Below are 19,723 nucleotides of genomic sequence, written 5' to 3'. Positions count from 1 at the left end.
GAGATGATAGGGCCGAGTATTGTCTCTGCAACTTCCATGTTTTTGCGCGAGTCAAAAGATCGCGTATGAATGAGGATTTGGATCAGAAGTATATGCGTTTATTTTTACTTTTCTTCCTGCATTGAGTTGGATGCGGCAGCGGAGTATTAAATGCGGCTGCTCCTCCCTTCGTTGAAAACAAACATGAGACTTTGGGTCCATAGTTCAATTCATGGCTTTTTGTCATTTTCTATTCAACAGCCCCATCTTCGTTAGAATCAGGCGCTAAAATATTAGGCTTTAGAGCAGACGTGTAAATGTTGTCCTTTTTACCTTGAGGAAGATGAGACAGCGGAGCATATTCTTTACGCCTGTCCTGTCTTCACTCGGGCTACTCCTTAAACTTGGTATCACGGCTCATCTAATATTTTTATACCAAGCTTGAGTACACATTGAGCACTTCGAAGTAGAAAATCGCGCACTTAAGTTGGCCACTGTGCCATTCGCAAATGTAATGAGCAAGAAAAATAGCATGGGTCTTCTAATATAGAAAATGGCTACCCTTTTGCATATGCAGTTAAATTCGGAACCCTGCTCTAAGTGTTCCAAATCCTGGCATTAAGTAAATTGCAGATGCTTTTCTTTGGACTTAAGGGCATATAGACGAATTGATTGCTGATTTGAGCCCCAGCGAACCAGAATTGGCAAATACTCGTGTTTCTGTGACAGAAAAGATTGCAGTAAATTACAGCGAAAAGCATCGAAAAGTCACAGCGATCACTGTAAGGGAAAAAAAGTTGTTATGACTAAGAAGTAATAGTCACATATCACATTGTTCCTCAAAAATCGCTGGATCTGTTCACTCCAAAATATGCCGAACCGAATGTGATCTAATCAACTCCCCTGCAAAAACGCTCGCGTCAATCCACGTCATTTGACTAGTCATTTTACAGCCACAGGTTATATTCATAGTCACATTTGCATGGGCGTGGGTAAGTTTTGTGACCAAATTTTTTGTAGGGTCATTGCTCTCTTAGAAGTAGTGCAGAGATGGCGGAAATTACGGCATGACATGTCTGTCAAAAAATTACTTTCTCCAGCTTCAAGTTAAATCGGAGGTGCACAACCCCAGTAGAGCTTCGGTTGTTAACATATTTGGTAGTTGTATGCGTGTAGAACGAGAAAGGTACACGAAAATTTTAGTGTAACAGTTGGGCATGAGAAGTTTACTGCTTGAAGTACAAGCAGACACTAATGTAGGTGAGGCCGAATAGATTTCCGATGCTGTACGAAGATATTGTGAGCATGAGCATATATTACACCATGTTTGAGACCACGTTTGGCCTTCAACGGCTACTTAAGATTTGAAGTGAAGTCCACGAGTAGGTCTTACTCGAGCTGTGCTTGACCTCTCCATTGCATTATAGAATTGCTTCTCCAAACAAAGACATCATCAGTAACTTAAAACAAACGCAACTTACATGGCTTTGTTCTGTTGATCTTCTTTTATTAGAGAAAATTGAGTCCAAATCGACCCTTAATTAATTAGTTATAATACCTTAAGTACGCTTTTTAATAAGTAAATTTTTATTATTTCACTCGCCACACTATCGTTGGTTAAATACGCCCCCACCAAGTACTAAGCAACTGCAATTTACGTCGCATAAGTTTTGTGATTTGTTCTTGTCATTTATGTATTTAAGCATCCGTTCAAATATTTTCACTTATCGTATCAAACACAATCGTGGCGTCTTGTATGTGAACATGTCAGACGAGGTCTCCACCCCTCACAACAACAACGAACGTGCGGCGCGTGCTTTTAACTCGCCATTGCCCTCCATCTGCTTAGATTTGTATAGCCGCAGACCTAGTGGCCCATTCACCCTATTTGCGGGCTAATTAAATTAAGCGAATTGTTTTGCGAGCGAAGATTAAGCGGCGCACAAATACACAAAGGGTCCGTTAAGCGCGTTAAAGCAGAGCGAAAAAGTATGGGAATTGAAATAAGTTGGTGGTGCAGCTTGATATTTTTCCGTTGTAGGGTTGCGCGCGCTTGTTATCTTTGCCGCAGCAACGGTAAAACTCGTTCCATTTCAGCATTAACTAATTTTGTTTTTGTATTCGCGCTGAAGCAATGCAGCGAACACCCGCACTATCAACACTCCAATTACTTGCCCATTTTTTTAACAACTGCGCTTAATTGTTTTTAAACGCAGTCTTAAAACTACACAACACTGGCGAGCTCTACAACTAAGCAATCTGGTATTTTCTGTCTTTCAGGAGCAACTACGTCGACGACGCGAGGAAGAGGAACGCATTGCGCAACAAAATGAGTTTCTACGCAACAGCTTACGTGGCTCGCGCAAGCTTAAAGCTCTGCAGGATAGCAGAGCGGTGGCACAACAACAGCAACCGGTAGCCGCCGATCCCGTTACGGGTGTGGAGAATGAGGCGTATATGGACGATGAGGAGATCGAAAAGATCAGTGGTAAGTGTTTTGTAAAGGTAGCATCTTTTGTGCACTAAATTAACCTTTGATTGTCGTCCCACAGGTTACGGTGAACTTATAGCCGCATTGACACGCCTGCAAAATCAACTCACCAAAAATGGCATGTCTACACTTGCGGGCCGAGTGTCGGCTGCCCATAACGTGCTGAGTGGCGCAGGTGTGGCACATGCATTAGCTGCACGTACTGCTGTTCTTCAACGTCGACGTCCACGCGTCGCTAATCCAGTCAGTGTGAATGCTACGTCATTACAGAAAGATATCGTAGAATTTCTAACGCAATCGAACTCTGTTGCAGCCATTGAGTTGGGCAATCTATTGACAAGTCATGAAATGGAAGGCCTCTTGTTGGCGCACGATCGTGTAGCGACGCTTACCGATGCTACGCCATCACCACTGTTGAGCGGTCCGAGCAGTCCTCAGCAAACATCATCGAGCATAAGTGCTGCACCTGTACCGCTAGCAAAAAGTACAGCGTTGCGCGGTACCGCAGTAGTGCCACCCGTGGTGCCACCGCCACGCGGTGCTATGCCACTGCCGGCGCATGTGTTGAGTGCGCCTCCAGTGCCACCACTAAATTCCATGGTAATTCAAGATCGCGGCGATAATATACGCATTATACAGATTGAAAAATCTACAGAACCCTTGGGTGCGACGGTACGCAATGAGGGTGAAGCGGTGGTAATAGGACGCATTGTGCGTGGCGGCGCTGCTGAAAAGTCAGGCCTACTGCACGAAGGCGATGAAATACTCGAAGTAAATGGGCAGGAGCTGCGCGGCAAGACGGTGAACGAAGTTTGTGCGCTGCTTAGTTCTATGCAGGGTACATTAACATTCCTAATAGTGCCAGCGGGTAGTCCACCACCAGGTGGCGGTCATCGTGAAAGCGCAGTGCTGCATGTGCGTGCCCACTTTGATTACGATCCAGAAGATGATCTATACATACCATGTCGCGAGTTGGGTATTAGCTTCCAAAAGGGTGATGTGCTGCATGTTATTTCGCGTGATGATCCTAATTGGTGGCAAGCGTATCGTGAGGGTGAAGAAGATCAGACGCTAGCCGGTCTGATACCTAGTCAAGCGTTTCAGCATCAACGTGAGACTATGAAGCTTGCCATTGCCGAAGAGGCGGGACTAGCGCGCAGTCGTGGCAAGGATACGAGTAAAGGTGCGACGTTGTTGTGTGCGCGCAAGGGTAGAAAGAAGAAAAAGAAAGCCAGCTCGGAAGCGGGGTAAGTAGCAGCGCTTGAACTCTTTTTTAATATGACTAATTTTGTAATTGGCATTTGTTTTAGTTATCCTTTATACGCAACTACCGCGCCCGATGAAACGGACCCCGAGGAAATACTCACCTATGAAGAGGTCGCCTTATATTATCCACGTGCCACACATAAACGGCCCATTGTGCTGATTGGACCACCAAATATTGGACGTCACGAACTGCGTCAACGTTTGATGGCCGATTCGGATCGTTTTTCGGCTGCGGTACCACGTAAGTTTTGAAAAAAAAAAAAATATATATATATATATATAAAATGTACACAAAGAAAACAAGAAAAGTAATATTTCATTGCTAAGCGATTTCACTATTTCTGGGCGATTGGGTTTTAGAATGTGAATCCGCAATCAAGTTGTTAGTGTAGCGCGAGAGGGAGAGAGAGAACAGTACCTGCTGCTGGCTAGGTTTGACCACCACTGATTTGAAAGTTTTGGTTTTTGTGCGTAAACTCTCGCAGTAATTTTTAGGAACACATTTTTAACACTGCTAGCTCTGTTTTTAGAAATTCTATTTCATTTGGCTTGGAGTTGTAGAAATTATGCGATTTTTTTAAATATTTGCTGTTTTATCAAAACTTTTTCCAATTTTTCGTTTATGCTTTAGTTTTCCTTTTGTTAGAGGAGAAACTGAAATTGAGAAATGGTAATTTTGCCAAAAGCAAATCTGAAAACTATTACGCACTTTGCATTTTAGAGAGCGCGTGAGATAGAAATATCAGCTCGAAAATTTCACTGCTTGTTTTCATCTGTTTGACCCACTGTGCTTATGTAGAGCTTGTGCCATTTTCATTTGCAACAACTTGAAATTCGCTCGCAAGCAAACGCGCCGAAGTAATTAAGCGGCAATTTCCTTGCGCTCTATTTCACTAGCAACATTTACACACACACACACACGTCGATGCAAACTAGAGATGCTGCGAATAAGAATTTGTATTCGCATCAAAGGTGAAGCTTTCGCCCTCACTAAAACCAAAGCGAATATTTTGCAAATGCGAGTCATAAGGGAAATAGAATTTGCTCTACTGAAATTCTGCCGTTTCCCAAATTCTACAAATCTGATGAGCTTCAACTTTTAAGACCGAACCACGCACATGAAAAAAATAATTCATAATTTTTTTATACTCATTATATATTAACTTTGATTGGAAAACGGTTGGTTGTACAGGTATAAAAGGAATCGAGATAGATATAGACATCCATATATCAAAATCATCAGTATCGAAAAAAAAATTTGATTGAGCCATCTCCGTCCGTCCGTCCGTCTGTTAGCACGATAACTTGAGTAAATATTGAGATATCTTCACCAAATTTGGTACACTAGCTTATCTGGACCCAGAATATATTGGTATTGAAAATGAGCGAAATAGGATGAGAACCACGCCCACTTTTTATATATATGTATAATTTTGGAAAACACAAAAACCTGATAATTTAGCAAATAAAACACCTAGAATGTTGAATTTTGACATGTGGACTGATATTGAGACCCTTGATAAAAATTTGGAAAATTTGTTTAAAATTGGCCTGGCACCGCCCACTTGTTATAAAATCAATTTTACAAATATTATTAATCATAAATCAAAAATTGTTAAACCTATCGTAACAAAATTCTGGAGAGAGGTTGCCTTTACTATAAAGAATGCTTTGAAGAAAAATTAACGAAATCGGTTAAGGACCACGACCACTTTTATATAAAAGATTTTTAAAAGGGTCGTGCACGAATAAAATAAGCTATATCTTTGCAAAAAAGAGCTTTATATCAATGGTATTTTATTTTCCAAGTGGATTTATAACAATAAATAGGAAAAACTTCAAATTTAAAAAAATGGGCGTGACTCCGCCCCTTTTATGCCTAAGCAATTTTCTGTTTCGGGTGCCATAACTCGAAGAAAAATTAACGGATCTTAAAAAATTGGGTACACATATTTTCCTTTTAGCAGAAAATATTTCTAGTAAAAATGGGCGGAATCGGTTAAAGACCACGGCAACTTAGATATAAAACAAGTTGAAAAGTTTAAAAGGGCTGTAGACTAGAATAATAAGCTATAACTTAGCAAAAAATAGTTTTGAATCAATGATATTTCACTTATCAAGTTTTATTGTAAGAGGAAATGGGGAGAACTTTTTTTTAAACGGGCAGTGCCACGTGTTATGTAGAAAAGTAATTTATCTGAAATGAAGTATACAATTGAAGCTCACGCTGAGTATATAATGTTCGGTTACACCGGACTTAGACACCTTTACTTGTTTAAATTTGCATTACTCTTATTTATAACGAGTATGCACGAAACTGTAAATAATTGGCACTCGCATTCGCTTCCTCTCTTGTCTCGAACTCGGCATTCGCAACATCGCTAATCCAAATATATACTCTGAATCCTTTCGTAGGGTAGGAAGGTCAAACGTATGAAAACGGCTTTGCTCGCATATGCAACTCACATACACGGACATGTCCATATTCATATGTGGCATATGAGCCTATGTCCCTAACGACTTAATTCCAATAGTCAAAGCCAAAAACTTTCACCTTTAATGCCAACGCTGGTTTATCCTTTCGCCGCATACACACATACGTACGTACATACGCAACACAGAAACATGCCCACACTAAAGCTGCAAGCCTCAAGCACAGAATTTCTTTATTTGTCAGCCAATTGGTTTCTGCGGCCAAGCAGCTCATCCGCATCAGCACCTTCATTCACCACTAGCAGCTAACATACCTATCAACATCGTTACTATTATTTGCTTACATTCCGATTCTCTTCCCTTTCACAGACACGTCACGTGCACGCCGCGAAGGTGAAGTACCCGGCGTTGATTATCACTTTATCACGCGCCAAGCCTTTGAAGCGGACATACTGGCGCGTCGCTTCGTCGAACATGGCGAATACGAGAAGGCTTACTATGGTAAGTAATTTTCTTGTAATAACTACAAGGCACTCGTACATTTATTTACACGCACACTTCATAATCCTTGCATATTTGAAATTAATTAAGTAAACTGCATTTTCCACATATCCTCTTCATTTGATTCTTATTTTTTTAATATAACCCCTGTTTCGTCATTTCAGGCACTTCATTGGAGGCCATACGTACAGTGGTGGCGAGCGGAAAAATCTGTGTGCTAAATCTGCATCCGCAAAGTTTGAAATTATTGCGCGCCTCTGATCTGAAGCCCTATGTAGTGCTAGTGGCGCCACCAAGTCTTGATAAACTGCGACAGAAGAAGATACGAAATGGTGAACCGTTCAAGGTGAGTAAGAGGCATAACGCTCTCCACCGTCATTCCTAGCTGGTATTTCTGAAAGCAGACAATGCTCAGTCAGCGTTGGTCTAAGGGCCGTTTTAACCATATGTATTTTGGTTAGATTTAACTGGAGTGTAGCAATTCTTCAGAAAGCTTCGCTTGACATTTTCGTTTTCACCAACACAGGGGACAACCCCCCGTTAAATCGATAATTGTGAATATTTTGCAGAAGAAGAAGTGGGAAAAATCTAATGTGTATACACAAAAATCAACAAAACTTATGATTAAAGCTTTCCCTTGCACTAAAGTAACAGTCGGTACTTCATTTAGCATGGAGAAAGAGGGAATTTCGATAACTAATAGAAAAGTGATTAACTGAGGTTGGTGAAAGATGGTCTTAGGTCACTATCAAAAGGTCGCGTCGGCGCTAATTGGAGCAATGAAGAGTTAGTTCCCGAAAAAAAACCATGGCCCGAGTTTTTAGTTATTGAGATTATGCCAGAGTCACTTTGCAATAGATAGATTTCTTGGACAATATCTACCATGTTTTTGGATGTTTACTTAAAATAAAAAATACTCAATTCGCTGGTAGTAAAGAAATATTTTTTTTTTGATAACCAATGAAGTTATTTTAGTTTGAAAACCTGGACTGTTTTATCAGGGTATAAAGAAGACAAGAAATCTGCTAAAACCTTATTAATAAATAAAGTAGATGAATGCTTGGCACGATTTACATCCGAAAAGATTTAATATTTATGCCGAGCTTCTTTACAAATCAGCTTCTTGCGCTTTTGTTGAATTCTCCTACCAATTGGCGAGACAGGGACCTACATGTTCTATGCCAACTCCGAAAGGCAGCTTCACTGGGAAGCTTTTCATGGAAAAAACACGCTCGGAATGCTAACCAAACCACTGACGGGGGGCGACCCCGCTTAGAAAATTTTTTTCTAATTGAATTAACGCAAATGTTAAACAGTTGTTCTAGTTTCTACAGAGAAAACCAGATATTTTTTCCTCGTTCAGAATTTCTGAAAGAAATATCAACACATTCTTTAAAAATTTTCTTAAATTTGAGTCTCAAATGTACTATCTGTGTAACTTCTTCTATTACCTCTATCATTAGAACGAGTTTCTAAATTTTCGCATCTTTCTGTTTCAGGAGGAGGAGCTCAAAGACATCATAGCCACCGCACGCGATATGGAGGCGCGCTGGGGTCATCTCTTTGACATGATAATCATAAACAACGATACAGATCGTGCTTATCAACAGCTGCTGGCCGAGATTAATTCATTGGAGCGTGAACCACAATGGGTGCCAGCTAGTTGGGTGCATAACAATCGAGACGAGTTATAAAGTCAAGTGAAATAAAACGTGTGTGATTTGAAGTGCCACAGAAGCGAAATGAAGTTTCTGATGATTAAGTAGCCAAAATAATCAGAGAACAGCAAAGTGCAAAGCTAAAGCTCAGTTTGAATTCAAAAAGGTGCATTTAAAATTTACACTTCTAATTCTAATTTAATTATGTGCTTAAAAAATAGAAATTCTAGACTTGAATGATAACTTTCTAAGTTTGAAATAAAAATTCTATAATCGAAATATAACTTAGTTAATTTGAAAGGAAACGTGTATACGACTGATCGTTTCCTTTAAAAAAAAATTGGAAAATGATCGATTTTTGTTTGGTCTTTTAAATTACGCTGACATTTTTATGACGTCAAATCATCTATTTCAATGGAGAAAAGCTATGACATATACATATGTAGATGGCATCATTTTGAATTTAAACTGAAAAATGTAAAGAGGTCTGTTGAAATTTCAGATTTTGGAAAGGATATTCGAAACGAAGTCTTAAGCTGAAACTGCTTATAGTATTCCAAGTATACCAAATTGTCTTATTCCTATATCGATCTTTGAATTTGTATTGTTTCTAACGTCTTTGAATGTTTCTATAATTTTAAATAGCTCTAACGTCATACCGGCTGCTGATTTTTTTAAACCGCCTTTCTTCAGACTTTTATGTAGCAATTCTCAATCTTAGAATTTGTTTCAAAAACGCCCTATCTGAGCGTAATTTCAATACATTTTGACTTAAGATAGAGCGTTTATGAAAAAAAATTCTGAGGTAGGGGATTTTTGAAACATATCCTCAGATAAGACGCCATTGAAAAATGTTCTGAGGGCGATATGGCAGTCAAGAAAAGGTGATTCACTTAGCCGCCAATTTGCTGTGCTTTTAAATTAAATAGATAAATGTTATCGATTGCAGGCGCTGCTTTTAGACAGCTTTGCAAAACAGTCGCTGGCTTCAAAGAGGTTTCTGGCATAAAATAGCTTTTGTGAGTGCAAAAAAACGAATGCTTTATTTCCAAGAAAGAATAAATAAAAACAATGCAATACATATATACATACATATATACATACACTTATATTTGTTTACGAAGAGTATATTATACGTACATTCTTACATAGCTAAATAATATATTTTTATGTATAAATTGTTAATTTAATATTAAAATTTAACTTAAATTTTTTTAAATAAGAAGTTGGTTGAGAAAGCAACAAAACGGAAGTTCTAATAATTTCTTATAATGCAACGTACTTATTAATTGTTTGTAAAATATATTTTATAAAAAAGCATATAAAATTCATGAATACTTTCAAATATTCAGGGCTGTCATGGAATCCAAGTCGGTTATGCGTTTTGTCGGAATTGCAAACCAATATTGATTTAAATTGGTGTCATAAAACCGTATTGGTTTTGCTGTTTTCGAATGTAAATAAAATCGATGTTCAATCAGCTGTTTTGCAGTGTTATCGGTGCACCGGCAATTTTGATGTTAATTTTTTTTGGCAAAATTTTATAAAATAATTGTTTTGTGCATCCAAACAGAAATAAACAAATTTATTGACATTAAAATGGCATCAGCAGTTGTAGCATTTATGTTATTGCAAGAAGAAAGTTGCGAGAAGGTCAAAAACAAAATTGTGAGAGATCTCAGCAGTCCATTTAAGCTGCCAAAGACAGCGTAATTAAAAATGTTTCTTAATGTGGGTTTCTAAATATTTGTAGTGTATTTGCAGTTACATTGAATAATATCGCATAAACAAAGAGGCTTTCCGAATGGTATTGGACACCATTGAAAGACGCTTAACCCGCTCGAAAGTTCTGCCAATGCTGCAACTGGCTGCTACCTTACGATTTTTAGCTGAAGGATCCTATCAAAGATCGGTTGGCAAGGATTCCCTATTAAGAGTGAAAATATATATAAATTTTCATTTATTTTTATAAAATAAACCTTTATTTTTATAAAATAAACCTTTTTTTACTTACATTTTTAGAAAATATTCAACTGCAAGAGAAAAACAACTACGAAAAAATTAAATCCAACAGCATTTAGCTGATTGGTTTGTTTCCGATAGCAAAATCGATATTATCGGATTCTGTGACACGTAAAACCGACACTAATTCCAATTCGAACATTACATCGATAAAATTGGATTTCATGACACCAAAGTAATTTTTTTGTCGTTTTTAAATCCGCTTCCGACAACAATTGGATTCCATGATAGCCCTGATTAAATTATCACAAAATATTGGTTATTTATGTTTTGTAATATAATATTTTTTAATGCATGTGTAGTATAAAAAAAAGAGAAACAGAATCCTTAATTGCAACATAAACTAATTTTTCGTTTTTTATTTAATAATTTACCGTTATCTTTTAAAACTTTTATGCAAATATTTTTAAGCTGAAGACATGAAAACAAGTCATATAAAATGCAAAATCATCTTCAGGTGTATTTGACAAAAATTTTGTAATTTATTAATTTAAGCTGAATAAAAGAAAATTAAGCATAAAGTTAAAAATGGCAGCAGTTTATTGAATGTAAAATAAAATACAAGAAAAAAAAAAACAAACTACAAAAAGCTATTTGTAAAAATAAATAAACAAGAATTATATCAAGCAACAGCAGGCCACGCAAGCAACGATTTCAATGGTTTTGCGCAAAAATAAAAATAAAAACTAAATATTATACAATAGAATGTTTGAAAAAAAAGAAAAGATAATAATAAAAACAAAACTGTTTATTCCATACTAAAGAATTTACTTTAAACTTATGTACCAAAAAAATTGAGAAAAAAACAAAACACAAAGTGCTAGTAACTAAACAATAATCCGTTTCGTAACTAACTCATATTTGTTAATTAAAGAAAAAAAAACAAAAAAAAAAAAAAAGAAATAAAAAATACAAAACATAAAAATACTAAAAAAGCAGGGAACAACAAAATAAACAAAAAATAGCATGCAATAAAAATTGAGTAAAATCAAATAGAGCAGGATATACAAAAAATTACAGCCTTTTGAATTTAGGAATTTAAGCGCGGTATCCACATCATAAGAAAACGCTGAAGAGCAATGTTATATATACTTTTTGTGTTAAAAAAGCAGCAGTCAAGTATTCTGACATATTCGTTATCTCTCTGTTCTTTAAGAAGCGGCATCACTTCCCTGTAAGACACGAAAGTCAGATTCAACGATGTATTTGATGAAAACTTTTTTAAATTAATACATTCCAATTGAATTTGCACTTAAGTAAAAGAGAATACATTAAATAACAGCAAAAAAAAAATATTTCTGCTCAAATAAAAATGCAAAATTCATTTAAAAAACTCATAAACACAGTCACTGTTATCCCTGATATTTGCTTGTGATGATACATTTTTTTAATGAATTTAGTATGAAAATGTAGTGCACCTATATGGGTCCTACATAAAATTATACAAAAGTCTTGAATTTGGGTATCTGAGGACGCGTAGTTATTCCAGCATTAAGAATACAAACACGGGTGCTAAGTTTTTCTACCCGTTCAAAATTTCTCCGCGAAAAACAGTTTGAAACCGAGGTCGACTGCAATAACCCCTCCAAAAATATGGAAAGAGAAATGAAAAAACGCGTTTTGTCCTGTTATCAATAGTCCAAAGAGAAAAAGTATTCGAATTATAGGAAGAGAGGCAAAAACGCGTCTAATAATACCTCCCCCGACGGTTTTGGTCGTGTTTTAGCAGTCGTCCCCGGTAATAAAGTATCATAATTTGTTAATTAAAATTGTCCACAACATATGGATTTTAAAGAGAGATGTAATTAAGTGCTCCTTTGAAAGTAAATAAGGAAATTTCTTTGTAATATAACAATAAAAATTTTACGCTATTTTCGTTAGCAGCTACTACACTTTTCTTGGACCTAAGAAGTGCAATAGTGCCATTTATCATCCACAAAAAAAAAACGAACAAGAACAAGCATTTTATCAGGTGAGCGTGGCTGTGTATGTGCGTGCTGCTACATACCCTACTTGTAGACCTTTACAATGTGCCTGTGTTCTTGCAGCGACATTGTTGAAAAAATAAGGAGACGCGACAGAACCTCCATTGTGCACCTTTTGCTAAAAAAAATGTTTGAAATAGCGTATGATTTAATTATTATTATTTTTTTTTAGTTGCGTTAGTACTCGACAAACTGAATTATTATTAAGCACTTCTTGGGCGCTTTTCTGTATGAAATTTTTCTTTCTTGCTAAGTGAATACCGTGCTTTAATTAGGAAATGCGATAAAATGTTGATTTAAGGCACGATCGACACGAGGCGTACCTTCATAGACGCAGTATAAGAAATCTTTACTCTTTGATGTCGAACACATTTATTTGAATTGAGAGCTGCAAACGAAGCGTTAGCTGTATGAAAGCTACAAAACTTGAAAGCTGCATGAAGCTGCTGCTATGCTGCTCGCTAGGCGTACGTACGCTTGAAAAAAACGAAGAACAAGACGTTTGTTTAAATTTTTTGTATGCAAATTTGTTTAATTACTTAGAAAATGCTTTTTTTGTTAATAAAAGTGTGTGAAACGTGGTGAAGCGATAAAAAAACTAAAAATTGTCGGAAACTAGAAATCGTTTTTTTCGCTAATCCGCGGTTCATAATTTAAAAAGATACGGGGCTACACACACCTATTTTCCTTTGGTTTCGGGAACCAATATACCTGAATTAGTTTAATTTAAATTTTTTTCAATAATTGTTCCCCTTTTGTAACAATGCTTGAAATAAACTTCGTAGGCAGGTTTTGGGGCATAGAGGGATCGCAGCTACATGTCGTATCTTGTACGCGTCTATGAAACTACGTCTCGTGTACATCTTACCTAACAAATATCAAGATAAAAATTTACAGTTGAAAGTTTGCAGTTTTCGACACTACTGTAAACAACGCCAACAATCACAGGTTTGAATGTAAGGTGTTGGAAATGCATCGGCTTTCAAATGTTTACTACGGCGCGCAAACTGTGCAGCCAGTGTAAACCCTAGTAGGAAATCAGAAAGCGTTTAGTGGTGGAAAACAGTTATTTATGACCAGAAAAAAACTGACAACAATAAAAGTTATGAAATAAAGTAGCATAAATAGTAACAAAGAAGGGCTCTTGTATAATAACGAAGCAACTGTTTTTTTTAAGATTCTAAAGCAATTACTTAAATTCACACACATAATTTTGCAAAATTTAAGTAAATCTGCAGAAATGTTATAAAAAAGTTACTGTTTTTTTTATTCAGCAGCCTAAATAACTAATTAAAATAAATAAGAATAAGTAAGTGTTGAAAATGTAAGCAAAATAGCAGAGATTTGTCCATAAAATGTGGCAATTGTTTGACAAGTTATTTGTATTGAAATTTATATTTGTGTTGCTAGGCCAAAAATAACTGACATCATATGCCCAAAAGCATATGGGAAAGTAGAATCAAATTAGTAATACAACTACAGTAATAAAGTCTAGAATAGAGCGCCAATGTAGGTATGTAAAAACAAATAAAAAACGTTAAAAAATGTAATTAAAATCCCCACAAAAAATATGCGTTTTTCCAGCAAAATATAATATAATGCTATTGTGCTAGGCCCGCTATACAAAAACTGATAAAGTTAGAAATAACTTAAACCTAAAAACTTTGTTCTGGAAGTGCTACATAATTTTTTTTTTCAAAATCGACTTTTATAAGCATTATTTCTTCCAATAAATTCTGTGAAATTACATTTGCGAGGTGGTAACCTGGTACTGGTAGATACCATGTGCTATTAAAACATTGTCAGATTAAAGTTTGTTCAGTATATCAACTGCCGACCATTTCAATAACACCCTGTCTCAAACAACTTTTGAAAACCACCCTATCTCTGAATTCGTTAAAGAATGCACTGTCTGAGCACAAATTCACTACATTTTGCCTTGAGATAAAACGTCTTTAAAAAAAAAATTCTTAGAGAGGACTACATTGAGTTGTCAGATAGCGCGGTTTTGAATCGGCAGCCGAAATACTGTGACAGTTCACTCAGCAGACATCTTACAACAGTTTACTCTTACAGAAACTTTACTGCATATATTTCAAAAAAATTTACGTTATTCTTCCTTCATGGCACGCTTATGCTTCCCTACAAAAACAAAACCCTTAAAAAATGGTTTACTCATACAAAAAAAAATTTAAAATATGTCTAACATTTATAAATATATCTGAAAAAACGCGCCTACAAACATAAATAGATATAAATTAATTAAAACTATAAGTGTGCGTGCTAAAAATGTTACATTCTGAGAAGAAATTAGTCTAATAAAATAATGAATGTATGTTAAATTCTTATGTAAATCGTAATATACGACGGAAAAATATGTTATAAAAAATCGTTGAATTAAAAAAGCTAAAAAGGAGTACGTATTATAAACAAAACAATAATAATAGTTTATAATGTAGCAATAATGTGAGAAAAAGTCGTAAAAAATGAGAAATATACTAAAGAGAAAGGTAAATTAAATGAAGAAAAATATAATATATCATTTGTTTGATTAAACAGAGTAAAAAATAAACCATGTAACTATATTAAAGAAATTTAAAATACAAAATATTAAAAAAAATTCGGTGATAAATTGTGTTTTATTAGCTGACAATTGAATAGCAAAGGAAGGTCGATTTAGTGGACGAAATTAATTGTGAATGTACAAAACCATGACCCCTTTCGGCTCTATAGCATGAACGTTCCCAAATCTGTGCTATAATTTATGGGCGCCTAGTAATAAATCAAAATCGGTCGGTCAGTGCGGTTTCAGCATTGATCCCAGCTACTTGCTCTGTTTAATGGGCGCCTAGTAAACAAGGAGAATCGGTAGGTCAGTGTGGTTTTGGCAAATGAAAAACAAGAGTTTGCAAAATCTTGCTTTGTTCAAGAGATATGTGGCAATTTGGATGCTGAGTCATTTGCGTACCGATAAACTCCAATTTTCGCCATGAAGGGTTGAGGTGAAGCAGTATAACAACTTGTGGATTGATCTACAGGTCGATACATATATATTGCAGAAACAAAAACTTTGTCATTTGGCTGGGTTCAAGAGATATACACAAAGCAACAGTAGTTATCGAAAAACCGATTAATCTACTCAATTGTTAACGGTAGAACATTTAATCAAATGTGGTCTTAATTTACAGATAGGTAGCTGTACACTACAACGAAAAATTTGTTTAGATTTTGCTTAGTTCAAGAGATATACACAATAATCCGTTTAAATGGTCAGTAGTGGTCGAAAAACCGATTAATATGTATCTCTCTTAAACCAAACCATATAATTTTTGTTTTAGCGATATATATATATACCTACCTGTAAACTAATCCACAATGTGTACAGTTCCATCATTCACCCTTCAAGGTGAAAATTGGAATTTATCGGTACTCAAATGACCCAACACTTATTTTGCCTCTCTTGAGCAAAGCAAGGTTTTCCAACTTCTTGTTTTGCATATATAACCGCCTACTTGTAGATTACTTCACAATTTGACTCAAGGTTCTATCATGAAGGTTTCAAGAGATGGACACTATTAATCGAAAAATCGATTATTGCAATTAGCGCCTCAATCGTTAGTGATAGAACCTTGAATTATATGGTTGCTTAATCTGCAGGTCAGTAGCTGACCGCTGCAACAAAAAAAATTTTGAAATTGTGCTTGGTTCAAGAGATATACACAATAATCGGTTTAGTCGGCATTACTTGTCAACAAACCGATTACTGTGTATATCTCTTGAACCAACGCAAATGGTAAAGTGTTTCTTTTTGCAGTATATAGGTGCTCACCTGTAGATTAATCCACAATTTGACCTAAACTTCTATCTTTAACCCTTCAGTGCAAAATGAAAATTTATCGGTACACATATGACACAGCGCGAAAAATGTTCTATATCTTTTGAACCAAGAAAGATTTTTTAAAATTTTCTTCCGTGTTATAAAGCCACGTACTTGTAGATTACTTCACAATTTGGCAGCAAGTTCCATCATTAACCGTTCAAGGCAAAAATGGGAATTATGGGTACACAAATGACCCACCAGCTAAATTTCTCTATATCTCTGACACCAAGCAAGATTTTCTCAACTTTTTTTTTCCATTATGTAGACAACTTTGACTTGATTAGGACACAACTTAATACAAGGTTGCATCATCAACCGTTCGAGCGCTACATGAGATATCCCGCGCACGTCAAATACTGCCGACTAAACCGATTATTGTGAATATATTTTGAACCAAGCATAATTTCAAAATTTTTTTAGTTGCAGCATTCAGCAACTGACTTGGACATTAACTCACCATTTGATTCAAGGATACATCACTAACGGTTTAGGCGCTAAGTGCAGTAATCGATTTTTCGATTAATAGTGTCCTTCTCTTGAACCGTTTATGATAGTACCTTTAATCAAATTGTGAAGTAATCTACAAGGCGGCTATATAATGCAAAACACGAATTTGCAAACTCTTGCTTTGTTCAAGAGATATAGGGTAATTAAATGCTGGATCATTTGCGTACCGGTAAATTCCAATTTTCGCCATGAAGGGTTATGGATGAGTTAAATATATTGCAAAAACAAAAACTGTGTCATTTGGCTGGGTTCAAGAGATATACACAAAGGATCAGTAGTTATCGAAAAACCGATAATTCCACTCAATTGTTAACCATAGGACCTTTAGTCAAATGTCGTCTTAATCTACAGATAAGTAGCTGTACACTACAACGAAAAATTTGTTTAGATTTTGCTTAGTTCAAGAGATATACACAATAATCAATTTAAGTCGTCAGTAGTGGTCGAAAACAGATTTATTTGTATATCTCTTAAAGCAAACCAAATGAAAAAATTTTTGTTTTTGCAATATATATATACACCTACTTGTAGATTAATCCACAATCTGTTATACAGTTCCATCATTAACCCTTCAAGACGGAAATTGGAATTTGTGGGTACAAAAATAATCCAGCACTAATTTTGCCTCTCTTGAGCCAAGCAAGATTTTCCAACTTCTTGTGTTGCATCATATAGCCGCCTACTTGTAGGTTCCTTCACAATTTGATTGAGGGCTCCATCGATAACGGTTCCATCTCTACGTGCGATTTATCGGTTGATCAATCAGTGCAGACTACTGACTGCTTTTGTGTACATCTTTTGAGCAAAGCAAAATTCAAGAGTTGTTTTGTTTACATTCATATATCTACCTAATGAAGATTGATCCACAGTTTGACTCAAGGCTATATCGCTAACGGTTTAGGCGCTAAGTGGATTAACGATAACTACAGTTCCTTTGTGTACAACCCCTGAAAAAAGCCAAGTGCCAAAGTTTTTGTTTTTGCAATATATATGTATCCACCTGTAGATCCATCCATAAGATATTATAATGCTCCATCCTTAACCAATCATGGCAAAAATTTAAATTTATCGGTACGCGAATAACCCAGCAAATTTCCTACAAATTTTCGAAACTTTTGTTTCGCATTATATAGCCGCCTACTAGTAGATTACTTCACAATTTGAGTCAAGGTTCTATCATAAAGGGTTCAAGAGATGGACACTATTAATCGAAAAATCGATTATTGCACTTAGCGCCTAAACCGTTAGTGATAGGACCTTGAATCAAATGGTGGCTTAATCTGCAAGTCAGTAGCTGAACGCTGCAACAAAAAAAAATCTGAAAGTGTGCTTGGATCAAGATATATTCACAATAATCGGCTTAGTCGGAAGTATTTGACGTGCGCCGGATATCTCACGTAGCGCTCGAACGGTTGATGATGCAACCTTGTATTAAGTTGTGTCCTAATCAACACAAAGGTGTCTACATAATGCAAAAAAAAGTTGAGAAAATCTTGCTTGGTTTCAGAGATATAGAGAAATTTAGCTGGTGGGTCATTTGTGTACCCATAATTCCCATTTTTGCCTTGAACGGTTAATGATGGAACTTGCTGCCAAATTGTGAAGTAATCCGCAAGTACGTGGCTTTATAACACAGAAGAAAATTTTAAAAAACCTTTCTTGGTTCAAAAGATATAGGACATTTTTGGCACTGTGTTATCTGTGTACCGATAAATTTTCATTTTGCACTGAAGGGTTAAAGATAGAAGTTTAGGTCAAATTGTGGATTAATCTACAGGTGAGCACCTATATATTGCAAAAAGAATCACTTTACCATTTGCTTTGGTTCAAGAGATATACACAGTAATCGGTTTGTTGACAAGTACTGCCGACTAAACCGATTATTGTGTATATACCTTGAACCAAGCATAATTTCAAAAAATTTTTTATTGTAGCATTCAGCTACTGACCTGCAGATTAAGGCACCATTTGATTCAAGGTTCTATCACTAACGGTTTAGGCGCTAAATGCAATAATCGATTTTTCGATTAATAGTGTCCGTCTCTTGAACTGTTTACGATAGAACCTTGAGTCAAATTGTGAAGTAATCTACAAGTAGGCGGCTATATAATGCAAAACACGAAATTGCAAACTCTTGCTTTGTTCAAGAGATATGGGGTAATTTGGATGCTGGGTCATTTGCGTACCGATAAACTCCAATTTTCGCCATTAAGGGTTGAGATGAAGCAGTATAACGACTTGTGGATTGATCTACAGATGGATACATATACACTGCAGAAACAAAAACTGTGCCATTTGGCTGGTTTCAAGATATATACACAAAGCAACAGTATTTATCGAAAAACCGATTAATCCACTCAATTGTTAACGATAGAACCTTTTGTCAAATGTGGTCTTAATCTACAGATAAGTAGCTGTACACTGCAACACAATTTTTTTTTTAGATTTTGCTTAGTTCAAGAGATATACACAATAATCCGTTTACACTAATTTTGCCTTTCTTGAGCCAAGCAAGGTTTTCCAACTTCTTGTTTTGCATCATATAGCCGCCTACTTGTAGATTACTTCATAATTTGAGTCAAGGTTCTATCATAAAGGGTTCAAGAGATGTACACTATTAATCGAAAAATTGATTATTGCACTTAGCACCTAAACCGTTAGTGATAGAACCTTGAATCAAATTGTGGCTTAATCTGCAAGTCAGTAGCTGAACGCTGCAACAAAAAAAATCTGAAAGTGTGCTTGGTTCAAGATATATTCACAATAATCGGTTTAGTCGGCAGTATTTGACGTGCGCCGGATATCTCACGTAGCGCTCGAACGGTTGATAATGGAACCTTGAATTAAATTGTGTCCTAATCAGCACAAAGGTAACTCCAGATTGCAAAAAAAAAGTTGAGAAAATCTTGCTTGGTGTCAGAGATATAGAGAAATTTAGCTGGTGGGTCATTTGTGTACCCATAATTCCCATTTTTGCCTTGAACGGTTAATGATGGAACTT

At 36.0% G+C, this 19,723-nt stretch overlaps 1 protein-coding gene across 7 annotated transcripts in view; it reads left to right on the top strand.

The window, feature by feature from the left end:
- sdt (stardust) overlaps nt 1-14,955 on the top strand; it is a 449,266-nt gene extending 434,311 nt beyond the window's left edge. For all 7 annotated transcript variants that reach the window (XM_067779589.1, XM_067779588.1, XM_067779587.1 and 4 more), the window contains 6 exons: nt 2,260-2,467; nt 2,532-3,717; nt 3,781-3,977; nt 6,539-6,670; nt 6,835-7,016; nt 8,170-14,955. In XM_067779589.1, coding sequence (XP_067635690.1) covers nt 2,260-2,467; nt 2,532-3,717; nt 3,781-3,977; nt 6,539-6,670; nt 6,835-7,016; nt 8,170-8,364 — 2,100 coding nt within the window. In that variant the 3' untranslated portion in view covers nt 8,365-14,955. The remainder of the gene's footprint in view (nt 1-2,259; nt 2,468-2,531; nt 3,718-3,780; nt 3,978-6,538; nt 6,671-6,834; nt 7,017-8,169) is intronic.
- The last annotated feature ends 4,768 nt before the right edge of the window (nt 14,956-19,723 follow it).

This window comes from Eurosta solidaginis, chromosome 4 (genome assembly GCF_040869045.1).
Source record: "Eurosta solidaginis isolate ZX-2024a chromosome 4, ASM4086904v1, whole genome shotgun sequence".
Lineage (NCBI taxonomy): Eukaryota > Metazoa > Arthropoda > Insecta > Diptera > Tephritidae > Eurosta > Eurosta solidaginis.
This window is presented reverse-complemented; position numbering and strand designations above follow the sequence as displayed.